The 18,607-nt window shown below is 36.1% G+C and overlaps 1 protein-coding gene across 10 annotated transcripts in view; it reads right to left on the bottom strand.

Moving 5' to 3' along the window:
• The window catches only part of DMD (dystrophin), a 2,236,915-nt gene that overhangs the window by 1,401,836 nt on the left and 816,472 nt on the right, over positions 1–18,607 (bottom strand). For all 10 annotated transcript variants that reach the window (XM_024988361.2, XM_024988358.2, XM_024988360.2 and 7 more), the window contains 2 exons: positions 14,672–14,806; positions 12,923–13,072 (listed from right to left, as the gene is read on the bottom strand). In XM_024988361.2, coding sequence (XP_024844129.1) covers positions 12,923–13,072; positions 14,672–14,806 — 285 coding nt within the window. The remainder of the gene's footprint in view (positions 1–12,922; positions 13,073–14,671; positions 14,807–18,607) is intronic.

Here is an 18,607-nt window from a genome sequence, read left to right as displayed (position 1 = left end):
TATAAGGTTGAAATAAGAATCCAAATGAAACTGGGTAAGTCCAAGAAATACACTTTTTTAAAAAGCATGAAATTTAAATTAGATGCGCTGGGACACAGTGACATACTGGTAGAGCAAAAATGAATATCAAGTGAATGACTTTCAAATATGATTATAATTGGAAGACTCCAAAAACTAGTCTCTTAGGTATCTCAGGATATAATTTAATACATCCTGGAGATATTGGATACATTAACTGAAAATAATGGAACTCAAAGTCCCTTTTCTATCTACTGTCCACATGACTGCATGAATATGGTTGAGAATAATACGATTATTTTGCTGGTAATTATGGGAGAAAATTACATAACTGACTGTTTCCATTGAAAACTGTTTTACTGACTACTCCTGAGTCTACTTGGGGAAGGAAATCCAACTAAACCATAACAAACCATCTTTGGGGCTTCTCAGATGGCTCAATGTTAAAGAATCCGCCTGCCAAGGAGGAGATGCGGGTTTGATCCCTGAGTCAGAATGATCCCTGGAGAAAGGAATGGGAACCCACTCCAGTATTCTTGCCTGAAAAATCCATGGACAGAGGAGCCTGGCGGGCTACAGTCCACGGGTTCACAAAGAGTCAGACAGGACTAAGCAACTAAGCAACAACAACTGAGTCTACTGTACCTTTCACTAACACTTCTGCTTATTTTGAATTTATCTCTACAACACAAGCGATATTCCAAATGCTTTCCACTCTCACTGTCTCAAAGGTACTGACCCTCTGTTCTTTCACTCCAATTTTTTCATGCCACCAACCCAAGACATCCTAAAAAAGAGTTAGCTCACTTTCAGGTACAGAGTCTTTCATGAGTAAAATTCCTCAGCCTCTCTAATCTTCACCTGAAATTATCTTTAAATTATCTCAATTCTTTTTTTTTTTTTTGTCCAAGTTCTTCCTTCCATTTTTGCTTACATCTTCTCTCCTGTAAGACCTTTCTCTTACACAGGAAATACATACCTCTATTGGCTCTTTCCTCAGATGACAAACAAGCTTAAACCTTCACTGTCCTGACAGTCAATAAGGGGTAAAATTAGTTCTCTCCTATTACTGAAGATACTGGCATTCTCTCTCTTTTTCTGTCATCAAACATCTCTTTTTTTTCACTTTCAAAGACATGCTAATTCTTTGTTTCCTGCTTTAGTGAGATATATTTGACACACAACATGGTGTAAGTTTAAGGTGTATGAGATGTTGATTTGACACATTTATAAATTGCAAAATCATTAGCATCCTTGTATTAGTTGCCATCTCCATTCCATCACATGATTACCATTTCTTCTTACCAAACATGAAGGATAACTTATCTTTATGGCCTTTGCTTTTACTGCTGCCTATTTCTTCTTTTACATTAGTTTAATCTCACAGTTGCCCCTCTAGCAACTGAACAAGACAACTAAAATTAATAAGTGAAGGAGTAAATGGGAGTTGTACAAACAGATCCAGCAGGTAGAGACTACTTTTGTAAGTACCAGGTTCTGCTATTCATGCATGGACAATTTAGGGAGAAGAGAAGTAAAAATTATTTTATGCATTTTTATATGCCAAAGAGGAAGTTGAATATTAAAACTTGACTGAATCTAAGTTCCATAACTCTGTATCACTTTAAAGAAAATTCAGAAGTTTATAATATTTTACTCTGTACCTATAGTAACTTTATCTAGTTATCATTAAAATTAGACATAGCAAAAATCTTAGTACATAAAAGAAATCTGATCAGTAATTTAATATACAGATGTATTCTCATTGGCCTAATATTTCTGCTAAAAATTATACTTACACCTTAGTAGTAAAACAAGTGAAGAGACAGCATGTAAAAAAATTGCTTTCTGTAATCACTTGGAGTATAAGGTTAATATCATCTCTGTATGATGAAAGCTTAGGTATAGACAGAAGCCAAGACATATTTTTTTTTTCTTAAGGACACACCAATTATAAAGAGGTCTAAAAAAGAATCTAGTTCAAAAGAAAAAATATGAGTGGCTTATACACCTCTTATTGCCTGTCAGACCACATTTAGATCTGCTAAGACTAGCTTTCAGATCTGCTGGAAAGAGAATGTGAAGACAGACAAGAGCACAAGATTACTTTAAGTTTCTGGCCTGAAAAATATAAAGAATGAGTTGACATTAACAGGAATGAGAAACTGTTGGGTAGGTCTGATAAGAGCTTTAATCTGAGTATGTTAAATTTGAGCTGCCCATTAAATATCCACATGGAGACATAACAGAAGGGTGGATAATACAGCTCCAGAGTTTAGGGCAGAGGTATGTACTAGAGATGACATTTTGACAATCATTAGCATGTAAAGAATATTTACAACCACAACACTGCAGAAAGTATCAAAAGGAATGAGTGAAGAAAGAAGATAGCATGAAGCTTAAGAAATGTTTCCTTTACAACTGGGTCTAGTTCAGCGAAACTTGTTTCAGAATTCTTTCCTATATGTTTATGAGTCAGATTGGCAGGAGCCTTGGCTTCTAGTGCCTTCCGTGGTGGCTCAGGTGGTAAAAGCATCTGCCGACAATGTGGGAGACCCAGGTTCGATCCCTGGGTTGGGAAGATCCCCTGGAGAAGGAAATGCAACCCACTCCAGTACTCTTGCCTGGAGAATCCCACGGATGGAAGAGCCTGGTAGGCTACAATCCATGGGGTTGCAAAGAGTCGGACACGACTGAGAAATTTCACTTACACTTCAGCTTCTAGTACCATTTTTGTCAATTTTTAAAATTGAAGTATAGCTCATTCACAACATTATATTAGCTTCAGGTATACAACATAGTGACTAAATATTTTTTATATATATTGTATTTAAAGTTATTATAAAATAATGGCTATATTTTTCTGTGCTCTACTATATATTGCTTATTTTATACATAGTGGCTTGTATCTCTTAAACCTATACCCTTAAATTACCCTTCCCCCTTCCCTCTCCTCACTGGTAAATACTAGTTTTCTCCCTATACCTGTGAGTCTGTTTCTATGTTGTCATATAAATTTGTTCATTTCATGTTTTAGATTCCACGTATGAGTAATAACATAGAGTGTTCATTTCTCTATGCCCTAGGTATTTCACTAAGCATAATACTCTAAGTCCATCCACATGGGTGCAAATGGCAGAATTCCACTCATTTTTTTTGGCTGAGTAATATTCCATTGTGTGCGTGTGTGTGCCACATCATCTGTATCCATTCATCTGTTGATGGACACTCAGGTTGCATCCAAATCTTGGTTACTGTAAAAAATGCTAATGAAGACTGGGGTGCATGTATCTTTTCAAGTTTATATATATATATATATATATATATATTTTTTTTTTTTTTTCCCCAGATGTAGACCCAGTATTGGAACTGCCAGATCATATGGTAGTTTTGTTTCTTGTTTTTTTCTTTTTAGGAACCTCATACTGCTTTACATAGTGACTATATCAATTTACAAATCCATCTACAGTGCACTGTTGTTGTTTAGTTGCTAAGTCATGTCTGACACTTGTGATCCCATGGACTATAGCCCACCAGCCTCCTTTGCCCATGGGGTTTTCCAGGCAAGAATACTGGAGTGGGAAGCCCTTACCTCCTCAGGAAGGCAAAATATGTGTCAGGAAAAAGTGATGAATGTCTAACTTTTATCTAATGGGAAACTGAAGACAAGAATAAAGAAAATGGATTGGCAGGCATAGGTGAAGGATCCTGAATAGGGCTTCCCTCACTCGTGGTGAGGAACTCGTGGTGAAGAACCCACCTGCCAATGCAGGAGATGTAAGAGACATGAGTTCGATCCCTGGGTCAGGAAGATGGGTCTTGCCGACCCAGGGATCAAATCCACTTCTGCTGCACTGGCAGGCAGATTCCTTACCACTGAGCCACCAGGGAAGCTCCTCTGGTGTACTAGGGTCCCCTTTTCTCCACATCCTCAACAACATTTGTTATTCATATACCTCTTTATGTCAGCTATTTTGACAGGAGTGAGACAATATTTCACTGTGCTTTTGATTTGCATTTCTCTGATGATTAACAATTGAGCATTTTATTCATGTGCCTCTTGGCCATCTGTATATCTTTCTTTCTTGTACCATTTTTGTCAAAAAGATTTTCTTGTCTTCTATTTTTCAGCCTGGCTTAATCGGGTTGGGCTTCTATAACAAAATACCATAGATTAGGTAGGTCAAATGGCATACATTTATTTCTCACTGTTCCAGAGGCTGAGAAGTCCACGATGGAGGTATCGGCAGATTCAGTGTCTGGTGTGGGCCCTCTTTCTGGCTTACACATGGCCTTCTTCTTGCTCTGTGCTCAGAATGAGAGAATCATCTCTTTCATGTCTCTTCTTATCAGGGCATCTATGATCTTCCTTTTGGAACTTCTTTGCTTTAGCAAGGCTCTACTGAGGTAAAATCTCAATTTCTGTTTCTCTGAAAATGTCTAATTTGCCCTTGACATGGTGGTTAGTTCAGAATTCCGGGATGAGAGCAATGCTTTCTTTTCAATACCTTGAAAATACTTTTTTAAAAATTTTTTCTGATTCTTTTGTTGTAGCTAAAAAGTCCAATGCCAGCCTAAGTTTCATTCCTTCAAAGATGATCTGTTTCCTCTCTGGTTGCTAATGTGAATTTGTCTTTGGAACTCTACAGTTTGACTGTGAAATGTCTAAGAGTGCATTTCTATTTATTTATGCTGCCTGTTACATACTGAGGTTCCTGGTTAAATAGCTTGGCTCTGGAAATTATTTGTCACTGCATGTGTGCATGCTAAATCACTTCAGTCATGTTTGACTCTTTGTGACCCTATGGATGGTAGCCTGCCAGGCTTCTCTGTCCATGGGATTCTCCAGGAAAGAATACTGGAGTGGGTTGCCATTCCCTTCTCCAAGGGATCTTCCTGACCCAGGGATCGAACTCATGTCTCTTACATCTCCTGCATTGGCAGGTGGGTTCCTCACCAAGAGTTCCTCACCACGAGTGAGGGAAGCCCTATTCAGGATCCTTCACCTATGCCTGCCAATCCATTTTCTTTATTCTTGTCTTCAGTTTCCCATTAGATAAAAGTTAGACATTCATCACTTTTTCCTGACACATATTTTGCCTTCCTGTTCATACCGTCTACCTCTTTAGGTTTTGGTACCATATTCTCTATGTTTCAATTTCTTCATAACTCATTTTTCCCAACTGTTTCACATACATTAAACACAGCCATTATTTTTCCAATTTCAAAAGAGATAATTTTAATTTTAGGACATATTTTTATCTTTTTCAAAATCTTTCATATCAACTTTTAGTGTCTTATTTCTTCATTCAATTCTATCATTTATTTATTTAATATTTCACCTACTTATTTTGTACTAATTATTTGGCAATTCTAATACCTGAAATTGTATAGGAGGTAGCCTAAATTCACTCTGTGTTGTGTTGTGATTATTTTGCTTTGTGGTGGCTTGTTTTCTTGTGCTTGGAGCTCATCATGAGCTCAAATGTCACAAAATTTCATATGTGAGACTGCTAAAGCACATTTCTTTCTAAGAATTTTCATTTGCTTCTCACTAGTGTGAGGGTCGCAAAGAGTTGGGCGTGACTGAGAGACTGAACTGAGTGCAAGGGTGCTGCCAACGTGCAACTCAGTAAGTTCACTCCCTCAGTTGTGTTTGACTCTTTGTGACCCCATGGACTGCAGCACACCAGGTTTCCCGGTCCATCACCAACTCCCAGAGATTGCTCAAACTCATGTCCATTGAGTTGGTGATGACATCCAACCATCTCATCATCTGTTGTCCCCTTCTCCTCCTGCCTTCAGTCTTTCCCAGCATCAGGGTCTTTTCAAATGAGTCAATTCTTCGCATCAGGTAGCCAAAGTATTGGAGCTTCAGCTTCAGCATCAGTCCTTCCAAAGAATATTCAGCACTGATTTCGTTTAGGATAGATTGCTTTAATCTCCTTGAAGTCAAAGAGACTTTCAAGAGTCTTCAACACCACAGTTCAAAAGCATCAGTTCTTCTGCACTCAGCTTTCCTTATAGTCTAACTCTCACATCCATATAGGACTACTGGAAAAACCATAGCTTTGACTAGACAGACCTTTGTTGGAAAAGTAATGTCTCTGTTTTTTAATATGCTGTTGAGGCTTGTCATAACTTTCCTTCCGAGGAGCAAATGTCTTTTAATTTCATGGCTGCAGTCACAATCTGCAGTGATTTTGGAGCCCAAGCAAATAAAGTCTGTCACTGTTTCCATTGTTTCCCCATCTATTTGCCATGGAATGATGGGACCGGATGCCAAGATCTTAATTTTTTGAATAGTGACTTTTAGGCCAGCTTTTTCACTCTCCTCTTTCACTTTCAAGAGGCTCTTTAGTTTTCTTCACTTTCTGCCATAAGGGTGGTGTCATCTGCATATCTGAGGTTACTGATATTTCTCCTGGCAATCCATATTCCAGCTTGTGCTTCTTCCAGCCCAGCATTTCACATGATGTACTCTGCATACAAGTTAAATAAGCAGGGTGAAAATATATAGCCTAGATGCACTGCTTTCCCAATTTGGAAGCAGTCCATTGTTCCATGTCCAGTTCTAACTGTTGCTCCTTGACCAGCATATAGATTTCTCAGGAGATGGGTAAGATGGTCTGGTATTCCCATTACTTGAAGAATTTTCCACAGTTTGCTATGTTCCACATAGTTAAAGGCTTTCGGGTAGTCAATAAAGCAGAAATAGATATTTTTCTGGAATTCTCTTGCTTTTTCTATGATCCAACCAATGTTGGCAATTTGATCTCTGGTACCTCTGCCTTTTCTAAATCCAGCTTGAACATTGGAAGTTCTCAGTTCATGTAAGGTTGAAGCCTAGCTTGGAGAATTTTGAGCATCAATTTGCTAGCATGTGAGATGAATGCAATTGTGCAGTAGTTTGAACATTCTTCGTCATTGCCTTTCTTTGGGATTAGAATGAAAACTGACCTTTTCCAGTCCTGTGGCCACTTCTGAGTTTTCCAATTTTGCTGGCATATTGAGTGCAGCACTTTAACAACATCATCTTTCAGGATTTGAAATAGCTCAGCTGGAATTCTATCACTTCCACTAGCTTTGTTCACAGTGATGTTTCCTAAGGCCTACTTGACTTCACACTCCAGAATATCTGGCTCTAGGTGAGTGATCACAGCATCATGGTTATTAAGATCGTTTTTCTATAGTTATTCTATGTGTTCTTGCCACCTCTTCTTAATATCTTCTGCTTCTGTTAGGTCTAAACCTGCAGCAACTTTAACTCTCTTTAAATCTCTTGCTTGGAGATATGTTGACTGCTACAGGTAATAAACATTCAAATAAGTGATCCTCACAAGAACAGGACTATGGTTACACATTTTCAGATGAGATGATTATAATTATTCTTACTATTAATTTTATACTTAGAGTAGGGGAGAAACAGATATATTTTTATATTGGAATCTTTTGCAGACAGAATGCCACTATCCCTCATTTTACTGAAGATATAACCTTAGTTTTACATAGAATCTCTGTTCACCTCCCCTCCATTAGCTTGAGCCTGAGGCTCTGATTTCTACTATCTCAAATGGCTTAACTTGACCAAAATCTGGGTGTCTAGTTTTAGCTTTCAGCACTGAGGCAATGCAAGGGTCAGTGCTCATAGTTCTACTAGCAGGACTAGTTTCATCTGATGTTTTTTTTATTTTTTTGTCCTGGCCTTTAAAGGTTTACTATACTTCCCAGCAAGAGAGAAAACATTTAAAAGTATAGTTATTGGAAATTTCCCAGCATCTTGATGTTTTGCACAGGGCATTTTAGAAAACTTAATCTGTCTCATCCTTGGTAATGGAAGTCAGTCTTTTCTCAATGCATATGGAGTTAATCAAATCTACCTCATAAAAATAATGTGGGGATTAAATTTAATACCATTTATAACTGTACACTACAAGGACTGACATAAACATGCCCTCAATAAATTATGACTTTTACTATTTATATTATTATACATTGATATTTTCTAAGAAGTAAACATATTGACGAAATCATAAAGCACATTCTTTTATTAGACAAATGGCTTTCCAATAATAATTTTGACCTCATGACTAATATAGAGTCACTTACTCCCCTGGGTTACTTTATAGTTTTCCTTCAATCAATATTTGTCTGTTCTTCTCTATTTCTGCTAAGGAAGATGTGACACTGAATGACCAGTTCAAAGTCATAATTACTGGAGCAATTAATGAGACCCTCATGCTGCCTATCTTCAGCATTACTACTAAAGCAGAAACAACCAATTTAGATTTTGCTTCTTGTCTTTTAGTGTCTGCTATTTAATGATAGGTGAAAAACCTATAGATGACTTTAAGAAGATCAGAAATAGAGATGTTAACAATATATAAGATGAAATAATCACTAATCAAAAGAACTGGTAAAGGCTTTGGACTTCTGAATATGTTTGCTTTTAATATTTAATACTCTAAAATATTTTAAATTAATCATCCCTAATATTTTTAAACTCATAATCTAAGATTTCCTAAGAAATTAGGAAACCAGTTATTTGCAATATTTACTTCTTACCAAGCAGCTTTTATTTTTAATATAGGGAAAAGGTCACTGAGATTGAAGTTAGTATGGTCAACCAGTCATGTGTCTGGGCTCTAAGAGTAAAGAGTTGGGTCCAAACATAATAGTGTTGTAGTCTTTGATACCCTTTCCATTTCTATAAAATGTAAATATAGAAGACTTTATAATATAGGTTATTGAGATAACACATGAGAAAATGCATGTCAGACATTTGGAGTAGTGCCTGAGCCTTTGTAACAATTCTACTACTACTGCTATTATCATATAATACATTTTGCTATATTGATAACACATCTTCTGTAGCTTGGTGGTGGTGGTTTAGTCGCTAAGTCATGTCCAACTCTTGCAACCCCATGAATTGTAGCCTGCCAGGTTCCTCTGTCCATGGGATGCTCCAGGCAAGAATATTGGAGTGGGTTGCCATTTCCTACTCCAGAGGATCTTCCCGACCCAAGAATCAAATCCTGATCTCCTGCATTGCAGTTAGATTCTTTGCTAACTGAGCTACAAGGGAAGTCCCTTCTGTAGCTTGGTTACTCTGTAATAATTGGATTACTTGGTACCATTTTTGGAAGTGTCTCCTGGTTTGCTAACCATTTCTTAAATCATTACTGTGAGTTGAAAATGTAGTGCCATATGATTATGAAGAGTGAAAGATGCCTTTTCAAGGAATGGAGATAATTTATTACTTATTTGAATGCAAAGTCACACTCTGAAATTAGGAATAGGATCTAGCATATCTCTTTTAAATATTCATAGGCAATAAAAACTCTGGCTGTTTGATTGATTTAACAGGCAACTGAATATTACCTTTGCTCTGCATAATTGCAGTTCTAAGAAACATTAGGTAGGCAATAAAAAAAAACCCACAAAAGTCTGACATAGGCATTTTAATTGAGAAGAAAATGGGCTAAGGCTCATCTTCAAATGAAAGAGCACTTTGTTTATTAACAGAAAAAATAAACTGCCTTTCTTTAGCCAAAAAAAAAAAAAAGGAAAATTATAGCTTTTAAAGATTCAGAGAATACTCCCTAATACCATACACAAAAATTAACTCAAAATGGATTAAAGACCTGAATGTAAGGCCAGACACTATAAAATGCTTAAAGGAAAACACAGGTAAACACTTTGACATAAGCTGCACCAGAATCTTTTTGAGCTATCCCTAGAGTAATGAAAATAAAACAAATATTAACAAATGAAACCTAATTAAACTTAAAAGCTATGGCAAATCAAGAGAAACCATAAACAAGACAAAAAGACAACCCTCAGAATGGGAGAAAACATTTGAAAATGAAACAAATGACAAAAGATTAATCTCTAAAACATACAGACATCTCATGAAGCTCAATATCAGAAAACAAACTATCCAATCAAAAAATGGGCGGGAAGCAGATGTCAGACAAAGATGTGTTATTGAATTCTAGCTATTGAAATGTGATATCTGAAATTCAAGATGGAAAAAGAGACAATGGGGATCAGTAAATATTCATATTTACATACCAGAGCTGTATTTTTCAAGGATGTTTTGCTTTAGATTAAGTAAAAGTTACTCAGAAAATCTTAGATCTTTGAAATATTTTTCAAATATAATTGCATTTCAATGAAAATAACTGCATTTCAAAAGCCAGAACTTTCAACAACTTCCAGATTAAGAAGTGAAGTCGCAGTTAATTTGAAAAGATGATTGGAGAGCTTTTATTCTATTATATGACTAGCTTAAAAGGAAACTTCTGAATCACCTATAAGTTCTGATTCTTTACTTTTACGCTGAGGTCACATTCCTCTCCCCTGTCCGTCATGGGATGGCCTCCTCCATGAAGTACACATCTGGTTTAAATTCCTGCCATATGTGATAAATCAATGCCTAACAGATAATAAATTTGGAAGATTGTATTCCCATAAAAAAAAAAAAAATGGGCGGGAGACTAAATAGACATTTCTCCAAAGAAGACATACAAATGGCTGACAAACACATGAGACACCCTGATTTTAACTTGTGTCTCCTCCTAACTCTTTGATCATTTCTTTTTTCTTTGTAAACACTGTTTCCTCAGCTGAAAATTTGATGTGGATGTAACTCCAAAATTCTATGTTGTTATTTTTTTTTTTTAATCTTGGCTTATCTGGGGTGATCTCCTGAACTCTATAGTTTTAATCAGTATGTAGCCTGAAAAGTTTTCCATCTTTACAACTTGTTTAAATCACTCTCTTTAACTCCAGTACTGTGCATCTCTCTTTTACAGATTAGGGAAAATCCCCACCTGGGTACTCCATAAGTACTGCAACAGATTTCGTTGCTGTTCTGCCACATAACACGCTAATCTCAGATCTCTGAGTTCACCTGAAGCTTTAGTGACCAGTACGTGCACACACTGCTAGATTCCCACCTTAAACTCCCGTATTTCTCAATTTTATGGCTCTAGGCAGCCCAGAAGTACTGGGATTTTATGCACCCAAGGGCAACCCTCCAACACAAAGGGAGGAAAATGGGTGAATAAATGTTCCAGTTTCCATTAGCCCAATGGGACAATTCTAAGTGTGCTCTGTGACACTGGTGTGCTACATGATTTCTTTAAAGCTCCCAGTGGGACTGAGCCCAGTAACTCACAGTGGAAACTCACTCATAAAAGCATCCTATATCAGCCTTCCAAACTTTCATTCTCCATTCTCCCCATGTGCTCACTTGCCTTTCTTGGTATCACCTCCCAAATAAACTAGCAGCACCTAAGGTCTCAACTCAGGGTTTGCTTCGTGTTACTATCAAACTGAAGCATGCATACTTGGCTTAATGGGGGCAAAACATGACATACGACCTTTTACCTTCAAACTAGTTTTTTTCCTTACTTTCTCAAAGTTGTTTCTGAAAAACACCAGATAATCCATCACCTAAATCAGAAGAAACCTAGATACTTTCCTGGAATTTGCATTTTCTTTCTACATGTCACCATCGGCCTTGCCTTCAACTGAGCTAAAATATCACTTCTTACTTGGTCTGTCTGCCTACAGTCTCCCTATCTCTTAACCTCCACTCTACTCTCCATAGTCTTCGCAGAAGTTACATAATATGAGGATGGCACCTCTCTTCTCCTTCCCTCTCATATATTAAGCCCTTCAGTGGTTCCCTCAGTGCATGGTTAAGTGCATAGTTGGAGACCAGACTTTTTGGGAAGCGTCGATCTCCCTGAGCAATTTCACTGATGCCTGCTTGTTCAGGCTCACCTTCAGCCACACCCCCATTTGCATTGTGTGTTCTAGTACAACCGAATATTTCCAATTTTCTGTATGTGCTCGTGGCCACCTGTCTGTAATTGCCCTCCTATAACTGCCTATTTGGCTGTCTCCTATTCTAATTGTAAAATGTAGTTTACAACCAATCTTCTCTAGGAAAGCTACCCCAAATATCTTCCAATGCTGACCCACATATATCTGTGTCCTTTTCTATGTCCTCTAATCCTCTGTAATCACTTTTAATGCAACATTTTGCATCCTATAAGGATATTATTTTGTTTTTATATCTTAGAACACACTAAAAAATCAATACACTTTTGCTTAATTAATCAATGTCTATAAGTAGTGAAACAGAGGAATTTTCTCTTATCATCAAACCTTCAAACAGCATCTCACATATTATAAATGCACTTAGCAATTGGATATGAAACTAAACTTCATTATGAGGTGTTTTTTCCTTTTTGACAAATAATCCATTCCTGGTTTAGGAGAGTGTATGCAAAACATTGTTTGATTCAGAGAAATATGTTATTATTTTTTCAATTTTGATTTGGAAAAACTCGTACCATGGGCATTAATTTTAAATATGAAAAGCCTTCTGTTATATATAAATAAAAACTCATATTATTTGGGAATAAACAATATCCGGTATCTTGGTTACTAATAAAATCACCTGTATTATTAACAGATACATATGGACATAACAAACATGTGTGCACATGTTTGAAGAGCGAGAAAGAGATGGGTGATGATGCCTATACATATTGGTTAATCTTGCAGAAGGAAAAAGAACTGTGGTCAGATAAGATCTGATTTTGAACACCAGATTAACTACTCATGTGAAGATCTGAGCATGTTACTATACCTGGTCTCTTTCAGGATTCCTATTAAAATCCATAGTTTATAAAGGTTTTGTAAGATAAATTGATATAACACACGTGTAACTATTTCAGCCATATCTAGCACTTAATAGTTTCTACAACCTGGAAGCTGAACTAATATCTAAAGTATTCCTCATTTGCCTAAGAGGCATAAAGGTATTTGCTAGACATTTATGCAAATTAATTTTCAGATTTTTTTTTTTTCACTTTGCCTGCCATACCTCTTCATGTAGTTCTCTCCAACGAGAATTAAATGTCTCGAGTTCTTCATTGATCAGTTCATCCATGACTCCACCATCTGTTAGGGTCTGTGCCAATATGCGAATCTGATTCGGGTTATCTTCTGAATGTTGCATCAAATTTTCAAGTGACTGAAATAAATTTGCAATAATTACTACATCTCTTCTTTTTCTAAATTCACTGAATTAATCCAAAATGCTCAGCATCTTCTGATTTACATATAATTAAGTTATAAGCAACCTAAACCAATATTCAACTGGGATAACAAACCTGAAAGATAATTGTTACTTTAAAACTATCATGCTGCTCCATGTGAATTTTCAAGGGCTTGTGGCAGGACTATAGAATAGGGTACAGAAGAAGTGATTCATGTCCACCTGCTTCTCTGAAATTCTACTCTAAAACCTGGAGGATAAGACACTCAATTTCCCAACTTCTCTCACAGTTAGTGATGGCCAAATGACATGATTCTGACAATGTAGACATTCAAGAGCAGAATTTCCCTTCCTACATTAAAAAAACAGTCACAATATCTTTGGAAGAAATCCCTTTGCCCTTCACGCTTTTTCACATACATGGATTAGAGGTAAAATAGCCATCTTTGGACTGGGAGGCAATAAGAACAAGGATGAGGTGCTTCTATCTGTTGATTTGGTATGATAAGTGCATGATCACATCTTTTGTTCTGGCCGTGACTCTTTCACTAATGTGTAAGTTTGCAATTTTGTCTCATTTCTTTTGGAAGATGAATCAATGTTTGGTCATTGAACATCTCTGAATAAGACAGGGACAAAGTCTGTCTATAGTCTGTTTGAGACCGGGTCCTGTCTCATTATTCTTTGATACCTCAAAGTTTTACAGTTCTCTTGAGAAAATGAAGTTGGATATAATCATGCCCAGGTTTATGCTGCAATGTATAGGATTCCAATTCTACTCAGTCAAAACCATTTTACATTTTCTTAACATTTTATTTATGTACCTTGTTTTAGCAGGTTTACAAAGGGGCTGCACCACAAATGGCTTTATACACAGTATGTATTAATAGACTAAAACTACATATTCATTACATATAAAGGATTATCCAAAAGCACAATAAAATGGATAGGACATGAATGACTGTCAGAAATTCACATAAGTCAAAGTTTATACATGCAAACTCCTTTAAATTTTACTTCTTAAAGACCTCCAAAGGAAAATCTGAAAATGTACTAATATTCTATATATAACTAAAAGGTATGAACATTTTAAAGATACATTCCCAATAACAAAGCATGCCTATTTCATACCTTGAAACATTCTGAAAGTTATAAATTTATGATTTTTAAATAATGTAAAATTATGCTCCAATTCAATGATGGTAGCTGTCAAAGTGGAAATCTTTTACATTATTATCCTGTTTAGCTCTATTCCAATGGAGCAAAATTGTGCATTCAAACTGTATCTGCAGGTCTGTAGTAGATTTAAATAGGTAAAACAAAATGTCAACATAGAACTTAGTGATATAGCAAAAGGCAAATGTCCTTTGTAAGAGGTTATTTAAATCCTCTTTAAAACCTTTAGACTGGAAGGTTCATAGTGGAATCAAAGGTTTTATCCCAAGTGCTAGGGCTGGGGAAGGCATAGCAACTCTAATATTTGTGTGGTTTTCTTTGAGTTTATTTCGTATTTGGTTCTTGACATCTTTCAATAATGCATATCAATTATCATAATTATATTAATTCACTACTTACACTGAGCACCTCAGAGATTTCCTCAGCTCCACCAGGAATATTTTCAGTAGTCTTAAGTTTCAATTCTACTTCATTTAGCCACTTATTTGCCTTTTCCAAGTATGACAATAACTCATGCCAACATGCCCAAACCTCCTGTGAAAGAAATGAAGATCATGGATGAAATGTTTTGATAGCAAAGTGAATGTGTGACTCTGGTATTTGCATTTTTAAAACTTCTAAAAATAAAACCTATTTTACACCTTTCATCTCTCCTTTGCAGTAGATCATTGAAAATGCAGCTAGTCATTTTGAGCATCTAATACATTTATAATTACAAATCATTAAGGAAAAATTGTATTACATGAATAAATTCAAGATTCAGTGATTTACTTTTTTAAATAAAAAAATCACCAACATTACAGACTGGGAAATACAAAAATAAGAGCATGCATAGAATTGCACATATAAACCTAACATCACAACAGATCAGCTACTACCACTTTCTCTGACCTCCTCTAAATTTCATCATATATAAACACCTAGATAGTTAAAAGTACAGATTTAACTATAGTGTCTTTTTAACATTATATGTTATAATTTTTTCCATATTACTAAGAAGATATAGTCTAAATAAAAATGCAATGTTTTACTTAAGTGGCTATAGTTTGGTTTCCTTAAAAATCAACACTTACTGTAAAGGTAGACTACTTTTAGTTTTGTTAGCTATTATATATACGTGTTGACCATCATCATGAATGGTCCATCACGACCATCCCTATTTCAAATTATTTCCTAATGGTATATTATAGAAATATAGATGCAAACTATCTCAAGGATATAAGTATTTTTAAATTACTCTTGATATACAGTAAAAAAAAAATAATATTCAAAAAGAGTCATACATGAAAAAGCAAAATTTTAAGACTGCTACCAGAAAATATAAAAGAATATTTTTTGACCTTGTGATGGGGAAGTGTATCTAAGACATTTTTTAAAAAGCTGACCATAAGAAATAGATAAATAAACTTAATAACACTAGAATTAAAACTTTCTATTCATCAATACACAAGGAAAAAATTGAAAAAGTCTCAACTTGAAGAAAACAATTGCAAAATTAGTAATAGATGAGTAATACAAAAAGAACACCAAGTCAGTTAAAAAATGAACAAATAACCTAATAGAAATTTGAAATAAAATCCTAAACCAGTATTTGAAAGAAAAAGATACATGTGTATGATAAATATTTACAAATATGTTCAGACTCATTAGTAACCAGGAGACTATATATATCAGTATTACAATGAAATATTTATTATTTTGATTAACACATGCTTAATTTGACCAATTCAATTGTGAGAGGAGATTAACACAAATTTGGATTTATTGCTGGTGGGTATGTATAGTAGAATGGCCATTTTGGAAAACAATTTATCATTCCCAGTAAGGTAAATATTCACATACGTAGCAACTCAACAACTCCACTTTTTGATACATATCTTCAGAGAAACTGGTTTGCATGGAAAACAAAGACAGTTACAAGAACATCCACTTCAGTACTTTTTGTAATAACCAAAAATTAAAAATGAGGAAAAGAGCATTAATGTCCAGTGACAAAATAATGTATACATATACCATATCATACTTCAGTTCAGTTCAGTCACTCAGTCATGTCCAACTCTTTGCAACCCCATGAATCCCAGCACGCCAGGCCTCCCTGTCCATCACCAACTCCCGGAGTTTACTCAAACTCATGTCCATCGAGTTGGTGATGCCATCCAGCCATCTCATCCTCTATCGTCCCCTTCTCCTCCTGCCCCCAATCCCTCCCAGCATCAGAGTCTTTTCCAATGAGTCAACTCTTCCCATGAGGTGGCCAAAGTATTGGAGTTTCAGCTTTAGCATCATTCCTTCCAATGAACATCCAGGACTGATCTCCTTTAGAATAGACTGGTTGGATCTCCTTGCAGTCCAAGGGACTCTCAAGAGTCTTCCCCAACACCACAGTTCAAAAGCATCAATTCTTCGGCGTTCAGCTTTCTTCACAGTTCAACTCTCAAATCCATACATTAACCGCTGGAAAAACCATAGCATGCTGCGATTCATGGGGTCGCAAAGAGTCGGACACGACTGAGCGACTGAACTGAATTGAACTGACTAGATGGACCTTTGTTGACAAAGTAATGCCTCTGCTTCTTAACATGCTATCTAGGTTGGTCATAACTTTCCTTCCAAGGAGTAAGCATCTTTTAATTTCATGGCTGCAATCACCATCTGCAGTGATTTCGCAGCCCCCAAAAATAAAGTCTGACACTATTTCCACTGTTTCCCCATCTATTTGCCATAAAGTGATGGAACCAGATGCCACAATCTTGGTTTTCTGAATGTTGAGCTTTAAGCCAACTTTTTCACTCTCCTCTTTTACTTTCATTAAGAGGCTCTTTAGTTCTTCTTCACTTTCTGCCATAAGGGTGGTGCCATCTGCATATCTGAGGTTATTGACATTTCTCCCAGCAATCTTGATTCCAGCTTGTGCTTTTTCCAGCCCAGCGTTTCTCATGATGTACTCTGCGTATAAGTTAAATAAGCCGGGTGACAATATATAGCCTTGTCGTACTCCTTTTCCTATTTGGAACCAGTCTGTTGTTCCATGTATCATACTTGCACAGAGAATATAAAAGTGAAAATGAAAACTTCAAGGAGAACCTTATAGATGAGGCCCAGACACAAAAATGTTGGGCAAAAAAGTAAGCCCTAGTAAACAATATATTACAGGTTACCACTTTCTATAACCCTCAAAACAAGCAAATTTGAGTAGTATATTGTTGAGGCATCCACATGTGTGTGATAAAACCCTTTTTAATAAAGACCATTTTCTGGATTAAGGTTATGTCTGCTGGTAGAAAGTAGGAAGATGCATTAGATAAAAAGAATATTTTAACAGTCATTTTCCATTAGCCTTGATATTGTAAATACTGGGCAAATGTATAAATCTACCACTGCAATCACTACCACCTGCCCTGCTACCCCTTTGCCATCACCAAAAATAAATATAGGAAGGACATTTTATCCTAAGAGAAACTAAAAATTCTATCAGATTTCCCATATTTTCACTTTTTCTCACAGCCCTTGAAAATGATGGAGAACACTGTCTCTGAGCCTACCAATTCTTGCCTGGTAATTCATGTACAGTTTATCACAGAAAGTGTAATTAAGTATTTTGCTTTAAAAAGTGATAGAAATCTTAAATCTGGGTCACTTCCAGCTCCTGCTGGACTACAGACTATCTTCCTTCTGGGCAAATATCCCAGTGGGAAAATATAAATATCCCGTTAAATACCCAAGTGTACTTTAGAGCTTTGAAGATAAGGAGATGTGATTGGTAATGTGTCTTATTAACTTTGTTGCAGATTGAGATAATGAACTACCTTGCTGATTTAACCATCAGGATAGATGGCCTCTCGTGTCCTGAATGCATCTGAAGGGCACAGCTGGAGAAGCTAAATGTACTGACTTTACAGGTCACCTCTGCAAAATAAAATATAGTCTTGCAGCCTGAACTGGAGCTAAAAGCCACTTAGAATAATTGTTAAGCTTAACAATTTGGAACTTAACATTACTTTGAAATCACCAAAGTCAAAGTGGCTTTGAAAAAAGTACAAGAGAAAAAAGAGACTTCCATTAAAAACGGTAAATGGAGGTGATTTGGTAATCCCTTCCCACGACCTGCTTTGGTCATATTAAAATGATGCGTGTGTGCTAACTTGCTTCACTTGTGTCTGACTCTGGGATCCCATGGACTATAGCCCACCAAGCTCCTCTAGAAACAGTATTTAAAATGTATTTCAAATTCACAGCTGATTTATAAGAGAAGTATGAAAAGTCCTCAGGTAATATAAACAGTAAATATTGGGAAACTAAGTGTAACAAAAATACTGCCATATCCGAACATAAGAG

Source organism: Bos taurus, chromosome X, assembly GCF_002263795.3.
Source record: "Bos taurus isolate L1 Dominette 01449 registration number 42190680 breed Hereford chromosome X, ARS-UCD2.0, whole genome shotgun sequence".
In the NCBI taxonomy this organism is placed as follows: Eukaryota; Metazoa; Chordata; class Mammalia; order Artiodactyla; family Bovidae; genus Bos; species Bos taurus.
The sequence above is the reverse complement of the archived record's forward strand: the minus strand, read 5'-3'. Positions and strand labels throughout refer to the sequence as shown.